The sequence below is a fragment of the Colossoma macropomum genome, unplaced genomic scaffold, assembly GCF_904425465.1.
Source record: "Colossoma macropomum unplaced genomic scaffold, Colossoma_macropomum, whole genome shotgun sequence".
NCBI classification, from domain to species: domain Eukaryota; kingdom Metazoa; phylum Chordata; class Actinopteri; order Characiformes; family Serrasalmidae; genus Colossoma; species Colossoma macropomum.
Window position 1 is genome coordinate 59,204,183 of NW_023494792.1, and position 20,733 is coordinate 59,224,915.

Here is a 20,733-nt window from a genome sequence, read left to right on the forward strand (position 1 = left end):
TGAAACATTCATTAAAAAAAGATAATTTTATTGTGATGCTGATTGTTTTTTTTAACCAGGTATATTTAATATTCAGCTTGCCATCATACATACATAATCGAGAGATCGCAGGAACTTAAGGGGTTGCCAGTTCATGCTAATTTAAACCATCCTTTACATTCATCTGAGACAAGCGTCTCTTTACAGACTTTATAGGGACAGTTTAACCAATTCGAGCCGTATGTGACCAGCCGAAGCAGAATGTGGTGAAGTCAATGTCAATTCATTTCTCCATGTAAATGCAGAGTGATGAGACTTTATACTGACTCCATCATTCATTGCCACCGATGTTAACAAGCAGAGTTACTGATCCTTCTCTTTGTTTGCATATCCAAAAAACACTGGGCCTCATTTACCAACTGTGCTTAAGAAGAAATTTCTTCTTTAAACCCACTTACACAGTTTCAGCATCTGACATTTACCAGTGTTTTCTTATTTCAGATTTGTTCTTAGGTAAGAACAGAATCGACACACACTCAAGAGCACAAAGGTGAGAACAGTTCTGCGCTTAAAGAACACAACATGAATCTGACATAGACTTTTTCGTAGGACCTTCCTCAAGAACATAAAGAAAAAACTCAGGAAGACGTTGGTAAATGAGACCCAGTGATCTTTAACTTGGCTGGTGAGAATCTGACCTTGCAGAACATCTGCCACTTCATTTTTCTGTAAAGCTGAAGGAAGGGGTTAGAGGTTTGTTGTCCCGCTGGTCAGTATCTGGTCAGAAGCCCATTTTATCATGAAGTTGTAATTGCTTCGTTTGTATGGCAGAAAGATTAATAATTTTATATCAAAATTGCAATTTGACAGAGTGCAATTTTTAATTTTTTGCAAGAGCTGTAATTATTATAGCTTAAAAGCTTGTGAAGCGCCTGTAGATGAGTCAGACCAAGCAGAAACACACCCTTGTGCTGTGTACATAACACAACCAGAAGTGGTAGTCAGTGGTAGAACAATAGGTTCAGGTCTTCTTGTCCAAAACACCAGGCCTGGACCTCAATTTATATAAAATAATTTCATTTCAATTTTAATATTCATCACAATTCTGGTCAGAAAAATTACAATTAACTATTCAGCCCAACTTGTTCAGCCCTATTTATTTGCCACCGTTTATAAACAATATAAACATTTTCTCATGATCACTAAAAAAGTCAGATAAGCCATTAGTGGCAATTTTATCAATTATGACCCTGATCACAGGTCAGTTCATGGCCATCTGCGGAGTAAAATACAGGAGCTGCTGCCGTTCCAGATATTAACATCACATTTTCTATAAAAGGTTTTGTTTTGTTGAACTCCAAATCAAGAAGTTCAACAAATGAATATTTAAAAATCCTGTTCATATTCTTTCTCTGCCCAAGAGATCCATACCGGTGATCCTTAATACCACAATGTCTCTCAGCCAGGATTTCTCAGAGCATCTGCTTCAACGAGCCAGTGTGCGACGTCAAAGCGACGAAACTGCTCAGAAAGAGTTGATGAAGTTGAGGTAGGCGTTCATGAAGCCTGTAGGGTCCTCAAGCTGTGGGTAATGGCTGATGTGCTCATCCAGAATCGACACAGTCGACCTCTGAACGAGTTTTCTGTGGGTATTAAAAGGAAAAACACGTTTTATTCTCCACCAGCACATCACTCATCAGCTGCTCAACCTTGATTTAGCTTCATAAGGCAGTTAACAACTGACTGCACTGAAATCTTTATGAAATAAAGAAGTTGCAATGGTAGGAGTAAACATAAACAAAGCATTTGTTAAAGCTGCACTAGGTAAGATTTGGGGATTTTCCTCTCTGGTGGAAATGTGTAACTGCATGCAACTAGCAAAAGAACCTTTTGTGAACCTTTTTTCTACTATTTTTATCATATCTTCATCAGTTTTTGTTGACTCCGAACTTGAGAACTAAACATTAAGCCGGAGTTCTTTCTAAACCTGTGTGTGTGACGTTAATATGTAAAGACGTATGACGGGGTCTAAAAAGCTCAACCCGATTTTTTTGGGGCGACTGAAATACTGGGGAATCACACACTAAACAATTTCTCTCGTTACTAGGAGACGCAAATAAACAAACATATTGCTGCTCGCTGCTGCTGTTTTCCCTGCCATTTGCGCTGACACAGTAAAGAAGCAGCAGGTAAACATGTTTAAATGAGGCTCACTGATTTAAAAACGTGATCAGTTGGTGTTTTTTAGAGTTTTAAATGTACGTAAACTCGATTGTGCCTTAAACTCAGCTCATTAAACAGCTTCGCTCCACACCTGACTGACTTTTTGCCATTTTTCTTTGTTTACTTGCTGTATTTTCTTCTTTCACACTCTCAGTTTCCATTGGTTGTTGCAGGAGTCTGGCCAGATTGAGTCGTTGACCTGTTTACACTAGTTTACGCTCAGAGTCGGGTCAAAAAAATCTAATGTTTGGGAGGCCAAAGATCTGACTCTGTGCCCCTCACACACAACTCGATTCTCTCTCCAACCGTCGACTCCGACTGACCCAAAAATCTGCAGACCAGAGCCGACCAGCTCAGACTCGGCCAGACTGAGAATCAGGGCTAGAATTAGGGTAAAAGTTGTGTAGTGTAACACCGACAGTACGGTACGGTCAGCTGGCATTCTTAAGTGCCTGTTTGTAAAGTATGACTGTCATAATATATATCAGAATTGGTATCAGTAGGATACCTGCTTAAAAAATTGGCACTGAACAGATTTAGATTTTAATAATATTTCAAAAGATATTCAATGAAACATTTATTGTGCTGGGTTACTGCACTAAAATATCTGCATTTTATTTACTTTACTGCATTTGTAACCCTACCTTAATAAATATGTTTCTGTAATAATCCAAATTTTTTACCTTTGATAAATGTTTATGTATCAGCATCAGCAGATATAATGCATAGTATAAACAAAACGCTGCTGTTGGAAGAAAACCTCAAGAAAACCTCATACAACTTTACAGGAGAAGGAAAAAACATGCTTTAGTTTTAATGTAAGTCAATGGAACCAGACTTTTTTCCAAGTCATTCTGAGCCGTTTCTTTTGGTCCATTCATCATGAAATTCACACACAAGGTAAAGAACAACAGGTATTTTCAAATGATGTCAAAAACTGAAAAATGACAAAGTCAGTAAAACATGGACTTTGGTCAGGGATGCCCAAACTTCTCGCTGTTGTCGGAAGAAAACCTTGTCCATTTTTAAGTGAAATTAAGTGAACACGTCCTCTACAGAGAACACACTTTAATGCATGATTACTGCTTATTTACTGAATTTAACATATTGGGAAAAAAATAACACATAAAACATGGCAAAAATATTACGGCACATATCAGCGAATAAATCAAAATTTTGCTCTAAAATTTGCAGAAAAATGCCATATTTAAGTGTGCTCTCTCTGGAGGATGTGAACTTATTTTCACTTATTTTTGTTGATCAAAAAATCAACAAAACATGTCATTTGATCAGGGTGTGTCCAAACTTTGCTACGACTGTATGTACAGAATAAACAGCACACATCACAGACCCCGAAGCACTTACTGGTAGAGATGAATGAACTGGGGGTGGGGGTTAACTGGATCTAGAGGTCCATAGATCATATGCACTGAAAGACAAATAAAACAAAAATGTAATTACCATATTATTACCAATAACTAATAACATTTGCGTCAAATGTAGTTCATTTCACATCACCATTGTTTCGTCTAAATAGGAAACAGGATGTGTAGCCACAGAGCAGGAAGTGCAGTTCCTCCTGCTCTGAAATCCTCTACTGAGAAGGAGCTGCCTGTGAGTGTAAACAGTTACCTACAACTGTCTCGTGTCAGTATGGATTACGCAGCAGTGCTCAGGTGTTGGTGTATTTAGAAATAAGCTGGGGGAAGCTTTTCTCCTCATGGTATCAGTCAAAATCACTGCCAGTTGTTGGTCATGCAGCTCTGCTGTACAGTATTCCTCTATTACAGTTTGCCAAGTGGGAACCGATATTGGGAGTGTGGTCTTGGTCTGGGGTTAAACTGGGCTGGAGGGAGCCGGAGCAGAGCTCCAGTCCTGAAACTTGATGAAAATGTAAATAGTTTACAATACAGTCTGATGAACTGCGCAGACCAGATAAGTTCAGGATTTCGGGTTGTAAACAGCTCTTGGACCAATCAAGGCTGAGCGTCTGACCAATCATAGGCTTTGTTCACACAGCAGGTAAAAGTGGCCCAAATCCGATCTTTTTCTTTATATGTGACACAGATGTGCGTCTGTGTGTCAGTGTGAACAGATAAACACACTGAATCTGACATTTTCAGTTCCGATTTGAGACGCTTTCATATGTGGTAGTGAAATTCCGGCACTGAAATTATGTGGTACTGAAATTACAATCTGATTTCGGATCAGACTTTTTCGTCAATCCAACTCCACATTCATCATAATTTTGCGCTGCTGAGACCTCAAACATTTAGGCTGATGTTTTTGTACAAAAAATTATTAGAGACTCATCCAAAACCCGCCGAATGCGGCCGTAGGAGAACGAGGCTGCAGCGTCAAAGAATAGTTAAAAGCCTGAAAGCAGAGTTTAAAGAATCCAAAGACGCGAACCAAAGAAGTGACCGCGCCCTTTTTACGGCGAACTCCAACACATTCTGGGTGATGAGCCCAGCTATTAGTCAGTGAAGCTTCATGATGGCTCCTGTGATGCTGGTGAAGATGAAGCTGATCCTCCGGGCGCGACTGACGTTCGTTGGCGGTCGTGATTGTTTACCTCTGGATGAGCCGTGAAGCAGCGTGACGCTGTTCTTTTGCATGCGGCTCAGTTTAGGAGCTGATCTGTTCAGACTGATGTCGCATACAGATCACATTTAAAAGATAATGTGAACAGCCAAACAAAAAAATCTGATTTGGTGAGAAAATCAGATTTGGGCCACTTTTTACCTGCTGTGTGAATGTGGCCAGAGACTGAAGGAGGTGGACACATGACTTTTAATCTTCGTAACGTGGCAACAAATATAATCTTTTAGCACAGGAAACAAATTATACCACACAGATGTTAGGAATATAAAGCAAATATTACTAACAGTAGATCAGTGTATGAATTTGTTTAGAATTTGTTTTACTTTTCTACTCTTTTCCTCTGTTTTTACCTTCTCTGTTTTCTAGTTTCTCATTTATGCTGGCTTTTATTTGCCTTTTGTCATTGTAAAGCACATTGAGCTGCATTTTAACGTGTAAAAGGTGCTACATAGATCCAGTTTTTAATTATTATTATATTAGTGCTGATTTTGCTGGTATAAACACTTTGCTTTTCACATATTTACATAAATTTCTGTTGCCTTCATTGAAAAAACTTGTCTGTGTTTCACGCGGCTGGACGTTTGTCATAAACGTCATGCTTTCATGTGCACACGCTCGAGGATTAATCCCAGCCTGAGTGTTTAAATCTGGATTAAAGTTGTTAACAGTCATTCCGTTTGTTAAGGTTTTGTGAAGCTGAAACTTGGCCTGACTCTGTTGAACCCCAGTTCAGTTTCACTTCAGTTAAACTGGTCAGTGATGTGAGGTAGGAAGGCTGGAGTTTACAGTAGTTTGAGGATAATCTGATTGGATGGTGCTGAACATCGGCAGTAGTGCTGCAGAGGTTTTCTAGATAAACTATATTGTCTCCTCCAGCTGTCTCTTAAAAAAAAGCGCACAGTAAAAAAGGACTAGAAGGGCTCTTTATCAGATAAGTGGCTTCATTTTGTGCAACAGCAAACTAAGTAATTAACTGAATTAAGCCATTAAGACAATAAACAGAAGGGCTATTAGTTTTGATCACATTCTGGAGGACCCTGCAGGCTCCAGGCAGGTTGTGAATTTGCAGGGCAAGTTTGCAACACAATGCTCAGCTGAATTAATGTCAGACAATGTTCAGCCCTTAACTTGAGGCTTATTATTCAGGTATTAATTGCAAGATTATTATCCAGCAACTACTATGAATTCGAGAGGGGTGAGATGGCAAAAATGTAATATCACGATACACAATATTTATTTTTTCTCACATTTAAAGCCATAGATATACATATCTAGATGCTGCGTTGGGTCCAGCTAGGCCCGTCAATGGCACCGCCATTTTGGGCCTGTCAACATTGCTGATGGACTGCATTCAGTACCATTACAGAGCAGCAGTTTAAGAAAGATACTGTCCAAAATTACACTATTTCAAGAATGTTGCTCTCAGAAAGTGGGATAGGATTATATAACGGAGGGAACGCAGTGATCTCATGTCTGTGTGATGCGTATTGTTTGTGTGGTGTTTGTGTAGATATGGCCGTGTGGTTAATGAGGCACAGAGAACCTGTTGATGTGATTGTTTTTCCTCTGGTTTTATATGAAGCTTATTTCATTTAATAGTCTATTCAGGATCTTAACCTTATATAGTAGTTATTTATTTACAGTGATGGTTAAAGCTTTGTGGTTATATCATTCCTTAATCAGTGTAAATATTCATAATAGATTAGCGTTAGCACCTTCTTACACAAACCTGAAGTCAGCTTCTTATTCACCAGCTTCTTGTTCGAATTTTCCCGTTCCACCTTAAATGGTGCAGCTTCAGGCACCAGAACGTAACTGCTGCACCATTTAAGGTGGAACAGGAAAATCGAACAAGAAGCTGGCTGAAGCAGCATTTAAGGTGGAACAGGAAAATCGAACAAGAAGCTGCCTGATGCACCATTTAAGGTGGAACAGGAAAATCGAACAAGAAGCTGGCTGATGCACCATTTAAGGTGGAACAGGAGAATCGAACAAGAAGCTGGCTGATGCACCATTTAAGGTGGAACAGGAAAATCGAACAAGAAGCTGGCTGATGCACCATTTAAGGTGGAACGGGAAAATTCAAACAAGAAGCTGGCTGATGCACCATTTAAGGTGGAACGGGAAAATTCGAACAAGAAGCTGGCTGATGCACCATTTAAGGTGGAACAGGAAAATCGAACAAGAAGCTGGCTGATGCACCATTTAAGGTGGAACGGGAAAATTCAAACAAGAAGTTGGCTGATGCACCATTTAAGGTGGAACAGGAAAATCGAACAAGAAGCTGGCTGATGCACCATTTAAGGTGGAACAGGAGAATCGAACAAGAAGCTGGCTGATGCACCATTTAAGGTGGAACAGGAAAATCGAACAAGAAGCTGACGAATAGGAACTTCAGCTGAGCCCTTCTTGCTGAGTTTTGGGGGTTTATTTTATTTTTATGTGTATTAAGATTAGATTCACACATTGATGGATTTGCTGATGTGTGTGATTGTGTTTCTACCGGAGCGCTAAACTGAATGCAGAGTGAATACTTTCCTGCTGGTCCGGACATCTAATTAGCAAGATCAGATATTAAAGAAATAAAATCTACCAAAAGCAGTCCGAACAGCCCAGATTATTCTGTGTCTGAGGATTATAACAAAACAGATTTGGTGAAAATCGGTTGAGTAATAAGGAAGTTGTGGCTGATTTAATCCTGAGACTCTTCGTCTCCCAATACAAGTGAATCTGTTCACAAGCGGATCTTGACCTTTCTAACATGGCGGACGTGCAGACGTATCGCCTCAGATAGAGAACAACAGGCAACGCAGCATCTAGGCATGTAAATCTATGTTTAGAACAGACGGTAGTGTTAGTAGTGCCACATTTTTGAAAAATACTGTAAAACACTACAAATCCAAATTTGTATATACAAAATCCAATCAAATATGACTAATTATGCTTTCTTTGTAATCAAACAACTTTTCTTTTTAAATACTAACAATTAAAAAAAGCATATTGTGACATAATTTATCACAATAACAATAAATATGAATTATTCACCACTATGAAACTACTGTGTAGGTTATGTAGGGGTTGACATATGGCACAGAAACTGTGTATAGTTCACAAGGCCACTCTGGTGGCCCGGCATGTGGGTGCAGATGAGGCTAATCAGTTCCTCGAAAGATTTTCAGTGGAATAAACCTCTTAGCCTCACAGGCCCTTTTACCAAAGACTCGCTTGGTCTCCGTCCCAAACCTTCCTTACTTCAGAGTGGAGTTTATTTACTTTAATGGTTACTACACTGGCCAGAGTGGCACGTGTGGAACACTAGGAACACCTATTATAATAACAACAGCACAATAACGTACATATCAGCCTTTGTTTTGTTAACTCTTAGTTGTCTTATTAATGGCTGGGTTAGTTTGTGTATGGTGGATATACTCACATGGGGTTGACGTAGAGGTAAGTGCTCCCACCCATCTGTCTCTGTGCTTCAGTCTTTGGTTTATATATTGCAATATACTAGACAGAAAGAGAAAGAAACAGCAGACACTTCATCACTACTAGCATACCATCCATTTCAGTCCCAGTTTAACAAACCCTCGTCCACTTGGCCTCGTCATTCCACCTCTGAGAAACCCCCAACCCCATCTTAAGGGCTGTTCCATTACTTTATTAGCTCAAGGGAAGGGTGTTAGATGAGCTCTCAGACGGATGAAGAACGGAGTGAACATAAGTGTCGACTTCAGCAGCAGAACTTGGCCAGAAATCACTGCGACCCAACGCGTTTCCATTTTCAAACCAGAAAACAATGACAGACAAGGCTGTTTAAATATGGAAGCGCATGAGTGGCTAAATTAAAATGAAAATGTAATATGTAAAATGGCAACATATTCCTATATTTGAATTAAATGGGCACAAAATGAAAATTCAAATTCAGTTTTAACATTTTAATTTGCCATTTCATGTATTAGTGCTGACATTTCATTCATACAGAGATTTATATGCTCAACAAGTAGCTTGTATTACAAGTTTTAAGATATTTAGGCCTGGTGATGTGAAGAACTAGATATTAATGCTTATTTCACAGTAAAATTTGTTTACCCCACTGGTAGAATTTTTTTTTGCTTAATATAAGCATTCACGTCTCATTTATGACACAGCTGTTATGGATGGCTTTTTTTGCAGTGTAGCAACGAAATCCAAGCTACCAGAGCAGCAGGATCGATTTCTCACACTTCACTATTTACCTGTCCATGACCAAGTTTCCATCGTTAAAGCGAATGCCTGTCCACATGTCCCAGTACTCGGCTTCAGTCGGTTGGGTATACGGACCAAACACATCTCCAATCCTGCCAGTCACAGAGATACAATTAAACACAACAGATTAATCATAAACAAATCCTCTCAATCTGTCAGGTCAGCTCTGTAGGACGTGCTCAATATGACATTAATGAGACAGATATAAACCAAAGCACAATGTTGTGTATTCAGAAAAGTCCACTCACCCTCTAGAAAAGAGATGGAAGGTTATAAGACGTGTAAGTAGAGGAGAAATGAAGCCGGAGTCCTTCAGGATCTACAGACACCAATATAACAGATGAACTGTTTTGTGTTTTTAATTTTTTTTCAAATATATACAGTGTTATGGATGGTGCTAGAAATCTGGACATACCTTTTGCATCAATCTTGGGTAATGAGTCTCTGGGAATATACCTTTTAACGATAAAGATATCAGTAGTTACTGAGGGAACAGTGATTTATTCATTGTTCATTTATTAGGTGTAATAACTTATTGTTGCCGGTCCATGACCTCATATATTAAAAGCAGTACACTCTCAGAAATAAAGGTACTCAACTGCACTGGGGCAGTCACTGGGGTGGAACCCTCAAGGGTACATCTCAGTACCTTTAGTCAGGGAACATAACTGAACCATAATCCACTGAAATGATATGTTCTAAGCTGTACTGACTCCACACACCCCGTCTCGTCTCCAGGCTTTTATTTTACTGTTCTGTTTTAAAACATTCGGTTATGAAAAGGTACAAATACGAACTTTTCACCAGGATAAACTTATTTAAGGTTCACAATCAGACCTTAAAACCACTGTTGTACCTTTGAGGGAACATTTACACTGTTTGTACCTTGATGAATGGAAAATGTACCTGAACAGAACCTTAATTTCTAACAGTGCACTGTATTTAGCAGAGCAGCTACTGCATTCTTGCATGATGTGATAAAGTGCCACAGTGCAAAGGTTAACACACTAAACTGGGACAGATGTATGCAAAAGTTTAAACACCCCTAACTAATTACATGAAAATAAGCTAACAAAGAGAGCTCACTACTATAGCACTTTTCTGCAAATTAGTGCGAAGTTTCTATTTATTTTAACACACTGGGGATAAAACATAAAATACAAAATCTGCAATTAACTTTTCACAAACAATATTTTATTTTTAATTTTTTCCCAGCATGACAAATTCAGCAAATAAACAGTAACTGTGCATTAAGATGTGCAGAAGTGTGTTTCTCAGTAGAGGTGATATTATTTTTCACTTAGAAACTCAAAAATGTGCCATGACCAGGGGTGCACAAACTTTGGCACACAACTGTATATAGTTGATATAAATAAGAATGGAAGGTACCTCCATTTGAAAGGCAGAGGCTGTTTATGGCCAGATGTCCAGTTCGATTGTGGTCACTCCTGTGTGGTTAATATTGCATGTGAACAAGCACGAACAAGCAAATCATGTACACATTCAGTCGTAGCTGTACTTCAGATAGTCTCCTCTTCAGTCTGAGAGCCACAACCAGCGAAATTAAACATGTCCATACATTTTTGAGTGTCATCATCCAGATAATAAATATACATATAATTGAGTAGGTCAGTTAGAGCTAAATATGGAACAGCGAAAAGTGTGTGCGATTCGTTTTTTTCTATTTAAAAGTATTTTTACATTTTTTACCCTAATTCTCATTACCGCATTGTGTACATGTGTTTCTCATTACTGATATTCATCATATTTTTAAGTCAGTGGTGCTTTCAACTGTTGAATCTCTTTACTGTTATTTGTAACTGTACAGACGTGAGACAAACCAACAACAAAATGTTATATGAAAAACCCCAATGGCTGTCAATGTGCTGGTAATGAGAAAAAAATATATAAAAAATATTAAAGGACAAAAAAACTTTATTTATTTATCTTTAATACTTTAAATACTTAGTCCAACAGTAGTGTAGACTTGAAAAGAAAAGAAAAAAAAATTAAAACCAATATAAAAATCAATGAAATCATTAGGTATCACTGTTTTGTACAAAAAAAGAGAAGAATCAAGTTTTAGTTTTTCAAGTTGTGAGAATAACCCAGATCCAGTTCTTAACATTCTGAGAGCTGTGCATCACAGTCCAGATGTGTTTCCTACAGACTGCATAAAGAAGGTTGCTTTTTTTTTTATTTAATGATAATCACACAAATGGCATGCACTATGAAAGGGTCCATATCATGATATGTTTACTTTTCCTTCCTTTAAAAAATTAACATAATTAACATAATTAAATGTTTCAAATCATACTGTTCACTGTAAACTAAGCCACAAAAACAGCCATTTTGAATTCATCGTTTTTGTGATGTGGTGCATTTACATATAATTGCCTATTCAGCCAACAGCATCTTGGCACCGCCTATTCACACTGAAGATATAAGGAGTGTTTCAGCACGGAATGCTTTTTGAACAAGACATCATACGAAGCAGCCAATCAGAACAGGAGCCATTTACATACATAGGTCTTAAAGGCACAGTTATAAAAATACTGTTTGACCCTCGGGGATAAAGAGAGGTTGGGAAAAAAAAAAAAAGTATATATATATATATATATACACACTTTGGTCACTGTCACTTTGTCAAATGGTCACGTAGAAATGAATTATGAACATATCTTCACATCTTCACAGTCTACTTAAACAGCATTCAATGACACACAGCACTTGCAGTAGAATATGAAAGTAATGTGTAAAAAAGGTCATTTGTTCACCTGTAAAGCAGCTCCAGTGCAACAGTATCTCCATAATCATGCGAGAGAAGATTGACCTTCTGATCGGTGAGGCCCAGATGAGTGATCAAGGCCTCTACCACACTCGCCTGCTCAAAGATGGAATACCGATGCGGCCTCTGAAACACAAGGGCAGCAAGCCGAATTAATCCGATTTGACCTGAATGAACTACAGATTAATGCAAGATACAACCCCATTTCCAAAAAATGCAATTGGAACGCTGTGCAAAATGTAAATGAAAACAAAATGCAATGATGTGCAAATCATTTAAACCCTATATTTCATTGAAAAGAGTACAAAGACAACATATCAAATGTTGAAACTGAGAAATTTTATTTATTTTTTTTAAATATTTGCCCATTTTGATTTTGATGGCAACAACTCGTTCCAAAAAAGTTGGGACGGGGGAAACAAAAGGCTGGTAAAGTGGTGTAATGCAAAACACCACCTGGTGGTTGATTGGCAACAGGTCAGTAACATGATTGGGCATAAAAGGAGCATCTCAGAGAGGCTGAGTCTTTCAGAAGTAAAGATGAGGAGGGGTTCACCACTCTGTGAAACACTGCACGATCAAATAGTGCAACAATTCAAGAATAACGTTTCTCAACATAAAATAGCAAAGAACTTTTGCTTTTCATCATCTACGGTACATAATAACATTAAAAGATCCAGAGAATCTGGAGAAATCTCTGTATGTAAGGGACAAGGCCAAAAACCAGTATTTGCTGGCCGTGATCTTTGGGCCTCAGGTGGCACTGCATTATAAACAGACATGATTCTGCAGAGGAAATCACGGCATGGGTTTAGAGACACTTCTGAAAAACACTGTCTGTGAAAACAGTTCATCACTGCATCCACAAATACAAGTTAAAACTCTAAAATGCAAAGAAGAAATCATATATAAACAGAATCCAGAAATGCTGCCACCTTCTCTGGGCCCAAGCTCATTTAAAATGGACTGAGGGGAAGTGGAAAAGTGTCCTGTGGTCTGATGAATCAACATTTGAAAGTTTTTTTGGAAATCATGGACACTGTGTCCCCTGGGCTAAAGGCATGGGCGACGTGCACATCTGTGAAGGCACCATTGATGCTGAATGATATATACATGTTTTGGCAACATATGCTGCCATCCAGACGACGTCTTTTTCAGGGAAGGTCTTGATTATTTCAGCAAGACACTGTCAAACCACATTCTGCATGTATTACAACAGCATTGCTCCATAGTAAAAGAGTCTGGGTGCTAAACTGGCCTGCCTGCAGTCCAGACCGGTCACCACTTTAAGCATTTGGCCCATTACGAAATGAAAAATAAAACAAAGGAGAGCCTGAAATGTTGACCAGCTGAAATCCTGTATCAACCAATTATGAGAAAGCATTTCACTTTCAAAACTACAGCAGTGTGTTGTTTAAAGAAGAGGTGATGAAACACAGTGGTAAACAGGCCCCGGTCCCAACTTTTTTGGAATGTGTTGTTGGCATCAAATTCAAAATGGGCACATATTTTTCAAAAAAACATTTTTTTTTCAGTTTCAACATTTGACTTGTTGTCTTTATACTATTTTCCTTCAAAAATATGGTTTACCTGATTTGCACATCATTGCATTCTATTTTTATTTACATTCTACACAGCATCCCAAATTTTTTGCATTATGGAGAAAGTGACTTCTTGATCATGGATGAACAGTAAATTAAACAGTAGTGTTATTATCCTCACTGCTAATAGTGTAATAGTGACGGTAACAAGCTTACAGGCTTATCAGAGAAGCCAAAGCCAAGGAAGTCAAGTGCAATGACTCTGTTAAAGCGCTGATTCAGTGGCTCCCAGATCTACGAAACAAGTGAAGACATTGTTTTCATTATTATAAACCAACATAAAAGACAAAGATTATGTCAAAAATTACCATCTAATGAATATTAAAACACATTTAATGTTCCTGCTCTGAAACGTCAATCTAAGGCCCTGGTCACACTCTGCAATGACATCTGTCTCAAGTCATCTGACCAAAAGTGGACAGTGAGATGCTTAGCCATTTACACCTGGCATTTCCATGGCTCTCCAATGCGTCTCCAGTGCAGTCCTCCAAACAGGAGAGAAGAGCAAAAATTACCATCGCAGCCGCTTTCATCTCTGCTGTGATGACGCAGCTGATTGAGGTGGACGCGTTGAGACTCTTTAGCATTCATATTACAATGTTATGTTGTCATGTGTGTCCTCGATTATCTCTGAAGGTGGTTTAAGTGATCAGTGCATCTCAGAGACACACTGGACCCCTTTCACACCTGTACTTAGCATGTACCACTCCAGATCGGACCACCCAGGAGGCAGAGTAACGCCAGGAGTAAACAGGGTCTACCATATAATCTACAAATCCTACAAATAAATGTTACACATTGGTGAAGTTACACACAGGTTTCACAGTGAACCTGTCTAAATGTCTATTTAAAACACTGCGCACATCTGGATGTTATCAGAGAAGACAGATGTTATTGGAAGGATTATACAGTGTCATTTTCAACACTTGTCTGAAACACTGGCACTTCCTAACTACTAAAATTAGCTCCAAATCTGCTTACCTTGTGCCAATCATAGCTTGAGGTGGGAAAACCATGAAGGAGGACCACCACATCAGAGCTCCCCACAGCACCAAACGAATCTGCCGTTTGATTGAAAAGAGAGCAGAATTAGTCCTGTTTAACTAAACTATTGCAGCACAGTATGTATAATGTTGAATAAAAATGATTGTATTCAGTTTTTTTTTTTTAATTTGGCACTACTTTGTCTGTTCCACTCGTCAGATGTAAGAAAAAATAAATATTGGGACGTGTATGATGAAAACTTCTCCAAGTGTCGTGATATAGCATTTTTGCCACGTCGCCCAGCTCTAATTAGAGGAAGAAATTGTAGAAAGGTGTTACTGAGGAACATGTAATGCCTGACTCGCACTGTCCTGATCACCTGGAGAGTGGAGCTGTTTTTATTTCGTTCCTGAAGCTGAAAAGGTTTTGGATTAAGTGGAAGAATAAACTCACAGCTCAATGACTAAACTATTAGCAGACTTATTTGCAGTAAGGTATGATAAACTTTATCTGCAAAACAATTATCTAGCTAAGTTAGCTTTCCTTACTTTATTGATAACCAGCTTCAGAGATTGAACTGTACGCATCATTATTTGTACTGTTTAATAAACGTTTGCTGGAGGATCTCATGTTGAAGACAATGAGTCCTCCTCAGCATCTGATGTAGCTCCTGACTAGCTCATCTAAATGGTCAGCGTTTGTCACTAAAACCTCTGACACAGTACACATGAAAGCCTGCCCCTTTATTTAAAGATTTCACTGGTTTGTTTAATGCAAACACTGTTTCCAGAATCATTTTTTGGGTTTTAAATTGGCCCTAATTCATACTTTGTCAGTTCTCAAACGCTGTGTACAGGAAACTTATTACTGAATAACAAAACATTTTAAAACATGCTCCTGTGTGCTTCTACACTTTCCTTTGAGCTACTGAACATTTTAGTCTGTTAGCACAAGAGAATCAGATACCACCAGTTAGCCTGAGTGAAAAGCTGTGTCTTTTATTTATTTATTTATTTTTATAGATAACTGACTCACAATAATTCTGGAGCATAACACAGAAGAATTCCCCTTCATACCAACAAATTTTCAAAAGTTTTTCCATTCAAAATTTATTTCTGACCCTTCAAAATTTCCATATCATTTATTTGTTAAGATGTCAACAAAGTCATTCTGAGAGGTCTGATGCTGAGTCAGAATCATTCACAGTGATGGTGATAGGAACCAGACGTCTGAAGAGTTTAATGCCTCACAGAAAGTTATTACATGAAATGGTTATGAATACACGGCCTATTTTCTGACACATTGTTTCCCAATAGTTTGAGATGAACTGTTGGCTTCAAACATATCTGTCAGAACAAAACCTCTTATCTCCAAAAGAAGGAAAAAACATACTTCACTTTTAATGTAAGTCAATGGAACCAGACTTTTTCTCCAAGTAATTCTCGCCGTTTCTTTTGGTCCATTCATCATGAAATTTACACACAATGTAAAGAGCAACAGGCATTTTCAAAATATGCCAAAAACTGAAAAACAACAAAAATGGAGATACGAGGTTTTGTTCCGACAGCAGCGACATTCTGTAGAGCAGCAATCCCCAACCTTGTTCCTGGAGATCTACCTTACTACAGAGTCTAGATCCAACCTTAATCTGCTGTACCTGCTCCAGCTAATTAACCTCTTCCTAATTCCCTTCCCTGATTGGCTGGATCAGATGCATTAGTGTTAAGTAAGGGGGTGGGGCAGCTTATTAGATGCAGGCTGGAACTAAACTCTACAGGAAGGCTGATCTCCAGGAGGAGGTTGATGACCACTGTGGTGAAGCATATTCATGGTGGGGAGCTACATGTTGGTACTGTAAGGTAAAATTACTGTACCATTCTCAACATCACATATAAAAACTGAGAAGACAGATGTGGGTTCACTTTTGGTTTCCGATTATAAATAAAATGTCTATATTTGTAGACATGGTGACCCCTGGTTCCTATCACCACCACTGTAAAGAAATCTGAGTCTGTAAGTTTCCCTACAAATGAACCATTTCATATCAAACCACACTGTTGAATTCCCCTGGAATTCCCCTTTAAGCATGTTTTGATGTTTACTGCATAACCAAATGGTTAAAATGTAAACAGAGTCGTTCAGAGTGGTTTGGTGTGAAACGCTCTGTCCTAGAGAAACTTACAGAGTCAGAACTGTTCACAGTGGTGGTGATAGGAACCAGACGTCCACCTCTAAAAGCTCCCTCACAGAAAGTTACTACATGAAATGGTTATGAATTCACTGCGTGATGCCTAAGACACTGTTTTCCCGAGAGCTTTGAGAAGATTTCGGTCTAAAATCCTTTTTTAAAATATATTAATAGCAGGATGTAAGGCAAAAGGCAAAACATACATATATATTTTTTTAATTTTTACCCCGATTTTCTCCCCAATTTAGTCGTCTCCAATTCCACCCGCTAGTTAGGACTCCCCCAATCACGCGATGCTATCAACGCTAGGAGGGCGAAGGCTAACACAGGCTTCCTCCGAGACCTGTGAAGCCAACCACCGCTTCTTTTCGAACTGCCACTCACACAACGTCACTGGACAGCCGAACGCGCTCGGAGGAAAGCGCCAACCGCCAGATCTGTTACGTCAGCTAACAGACGCCTGCGCTGACTGGCATCGCGCTGAGTGATGGGGGGAGAAGGAGGGACCATCCCACCCACCCAGAGAGAGCGAGGCCAATTGTGCTCTCTCGGACTCCCGGCTACGGACGGCTGTAGCATCACCAGGGATCGAACTCACGATCTGATGATAGGGTCAACGCTTAGACGGTTGCGCCACTCGGGAGCCGAAAACATATTTTTTAATCACTTCATTTATCACTATTTTATCATGATCAACGTTCCATATAAACTCAGAAGACTCGTGTAGGTTCACTGGTGGTTTTGGATAGTAAATAAAATGGCTATAATTGTGTTGTAGTCATGGTGACACCTGGTTCCTATCACCACCACCGTGAAGAAGCCGGTAAGTTTCTCTACAATGAAACATTTCACATCAAACAACTATGAACGACTTTTGAAAAATTGGTGGAATTCCCCTTTAGCAGTGTTGGTGCAGTCTCATTTGAACACACAACAAACATGCACACTTTTGTTTTGATTCCACAATACACTTTTGCAGTCCATATCCTATGGTGCTTTAAGGGTTCTTCAGTAAAGAAAATGGTTCCATATAGAACCATGAACACTCAAAGAACCCTTTGCATGATTAAGGAGTTCTTTGTATCATGAAAAGGGTCTTCAGACTGATGGAAAATGTGCTGTAGATGGTTCTCTATAGCACCCAAAAGTGTTCTTCTATTGTTACGAAGTCAAACTCTTTTCAAAAAGGTTCTCTATAGAACCCTCTTTAGCACATTCATGCAAATTTTCCATCAATCTGAAGCTACACAGCGCTTTCTTGATGCAAAGAACTGTTTAATCATGCAAGGAGTTCTTTGAGTGTTCACGGTTCTGTATAGAACCGTTTTCTTTACTAAAGAACCCTTGAAGTACCGTCCTTTTTTAAGAGCGTACCAGATAATAGACTAACTGTAGATAATATAGTTGGAAGTGATCTCAGATCAAAGTCGGACTTCTACTTCACGTCTATATTTTTGTTGTAGTCATGGCAACGCCTGGTTTCTGTCACCACCACTGTAAAGAAATTTGAGTCTACAGTCAATCATTTCACACCAAAACGCTCTGAACGACTCTCAATGACTGAATTTCTCAGAAATTTTGAAATAGTGGTGGGATTCCCCTTTGAGTGAAGGGTCTGAGTACTCCTATAAAGCCAGCTCACCTTTGTAGAAGATGTCGTTCCCTCGGAAGCTGAAGACGCGTCCCGAGGAGCGCCAGGTGTGCAGGGCTGGGGAGAGCTGAGGCTGAGGGATGTGCAGGTAGACGGCCAGAAGGGGAATGCACAGCAGCGCCACGTGCAGCCACCACTCCCTCCCCATCATCATCGTCATCCCGCCCTCCAGCCCACCCTGCACAGACACACGGCACAGAGATACAGCACACCTGTAAGACCTGCTGCTCACCTGCCAGCGAACTCCAGAAGGAGACAGTCACGTTATAAACGGGCAGAAGACGAGGCTGAAGTCGGCTTCCTATCCGCCTGCTTCGTTTGAATTTTCCCGTTCCACCTTAAATGGTGCAGAAGTTACATTCTGAGACACAAGGATGTAACTGCTGCACCATTTAAGGTGGAACGGGAAGATTTTAAAAGCAATATTTAAGGTGGAATTGACCCATTCCACCTTAACTGATACAACAGTTGCCACTGCACCATTTAAGGTGGAACTGGAAGACTTTAAAAGCACTATTTAAGGTGAAATTTTTCCGTTCCACAGTTACTGTTGTATCATTGAAGGTGGAACGGGAAAAAAATTAAAAGCACTATGTAAGGGGAAATTCTCCAATTCCACCTTAACTGATACAATAAGTTACCACTGCACCATTTAAGGTGGAACGGGAAGACTTTAAAAGCACTATTTGAGGTAAAATTTTCCTGTTCCACCTTAAATGGTATAACAGTCGCTGCAGCACAGTTTAAGGTGGAACGGGAAGATTTTAAAAGCACCATTAAGATTAAATTTTCCTCAGTTTCTGCTGTACCATTTAAGGTGGAATGGTAAAAAATTTAAAAGCACTATTTAAGGGGTAATTTTCCCGTTCCACCTTAAATAGTTCAACAGTTACCACTGCATCATTTAAGGGGGAACGAAGATTTTAAAAACACCATTTAAGGTGGAATTTTCTTGTTCCATCTTAACTGATACAATAGTTGCCGCTGCACCGTTTAAGGTGGAACGGGAAATTCCACCTTAAACGGTGCAGTTAAATTTTAAAAGCACATTTTTAAAGGTACATTTTCCCGTTCCACCTTAAATGGCGCAGCAGTTACCGCGGAACGCGAAGATTTTAAAAGCAACATTTAAGGCGGAATGTTCCCGTTCCACCTTAAATGGTAACTACAACACTCGCTATTGCACAATTTAAGGTGGAACGGGGATTTTTTTTAAAAGCACCATTTAAGGTGGGATTTTCCTGTTCCAACTTAAATGGTGCAGCACTTACTCTGAGGCGCCAGAATGTAACTGCCGTGCTGTTTAAGGTGGAACGGGGAAATTCGAAGAAGCTGAGCCAATTTAGCGACTCTAATGGGCTTAGACGAGATTAGCTCCGTTAACGCTGTCTGTATGGAGTGTCTGTCAGTACCTACAGCCGAGCTGCGGCGACTCATACCCTGCGTTTCTCCACCTTCTCCTCACCGCGGGGCTCCTCTCCGCCCGGTGGGGTGAAGCTGTCTGTCCGGTGGTCGCCTTGCTGTGACAGAACCGCTCGGCGCGCCGAGTCTGAGCCCGAACTAAGCCGAGAAGCCGAAGGTCTCTCGCTGACGCCAAACACAATCTTTGCTGAAGCAGAAGACGGAGTGCACACAGGCCGCCTTGCGGGGCGGATGGCAAATTACACTTCGGCCGAATCTCAAATGGCTCCCTGCTCCCTACGTAGGGCACTATGTGTGAATTGGAATACTGCCTCCTGGACCTGAACGGCGCATGATGTGTCTAACAGACATCCACCTGGGATTCAGCCACACGTGTGCAATTCCATACTGGACTGATAGTGGACTCTGAGTGTAGAAGCCAGAGTGTCATAACTTACATAGCGCACTATATAGGGAGTAGGCAGCAAAGTGAGATTGGGCCTTTGATTAGTAGCAAGATAGGCCTGCCCACATCTTTGGCGCGGGACTTTGTAACGGCTAAAGTGCACCACATGGGTGGTTCTTCGCTGAATGGTCAAGAATTTGACCAGACAAGCCCCTTTCTACTGTAACGTTTGCCTTTATTAATGCCTGAAACTACATAGTTTTGTTTTAACTTTCACTGTAATAGTATAAGTTCCAGGTCTATCCCTCATATAATCATGATAAAATGTACAATCCTGCCTATTATATTGCATAAGCTTATATATACATATATACATATATATATATATATATATATATATATATATATATACCTGTCCAGGGTGTATCCTGCCTACCGCCCAATGACAGCTGGGATAGGCTCCAGCACCCCACCACGACCCAGAAGGATAAGCGGTTTAGATTATGTGTGTGTGTGTGTGTGTGTGTGTGTATATATATAATATACTTTATATGAGAGGAGTGGCTGCATTGCTGCTAACTGTAAACAAAGGCTCAATCCCATTTATCTCTACCCCTGTTCGAGTGTCTCCTTGACCCTTGGAACTGAGTTACAGGGTAG

The 20,733-nt window shown here is 39.7% G+C and overlaps 1 protein-coding gene across 2 annotated transcripts; it reads right to left on the reverse strand.

Annotated features, from left to right (window-relative positions):
- Positions 1 to 11: 11 nt before the first annotated feature.
- Positions 12 to 19,869, reverse strand: mest. Of its 2 annotated transcripts, none has more exons than XM_036577686.1 (12): positions 19,683 to 19,869; positions 18,258 to 18,444; positions 14,425 to 14,504; positions 13,600 to 13,677; positions 11,832 to 11,968; positions 10,444 to 10,502; positions 9,470 to 9,510; positions 9,303 to 9,373; positions 9,045 to 9,146; positions 8,240 to 8,316; positions 3,568 to 3,631; positions 12 to 1,622 (listed from the first exon to the last, which is right to left on the reverse strand). In XM_036577686.1, exons 1-12 carry the CDS (start codon positions 19,701 to 19,703, stop codon positions 1,505 to 1,507), a joined length of 1,035 nt encoding a protein of 344 aa, XP_036433579.1. In that variant the 5' UTR covers positions 19,704 to 19,869; the 3' UTR covers positions 12 to 1,504. The 2 variants fall into 2 exon arrangements, with proteins under 2 accessions (XP_036433579.1, XP_036433580.1); XM_036577687.1 differs by having other exon boundaries at positions 19,679 to 19,869.
- Between the last annotated feature and the right edge of the window lie 864 nt (positions 19,870 to 20,733).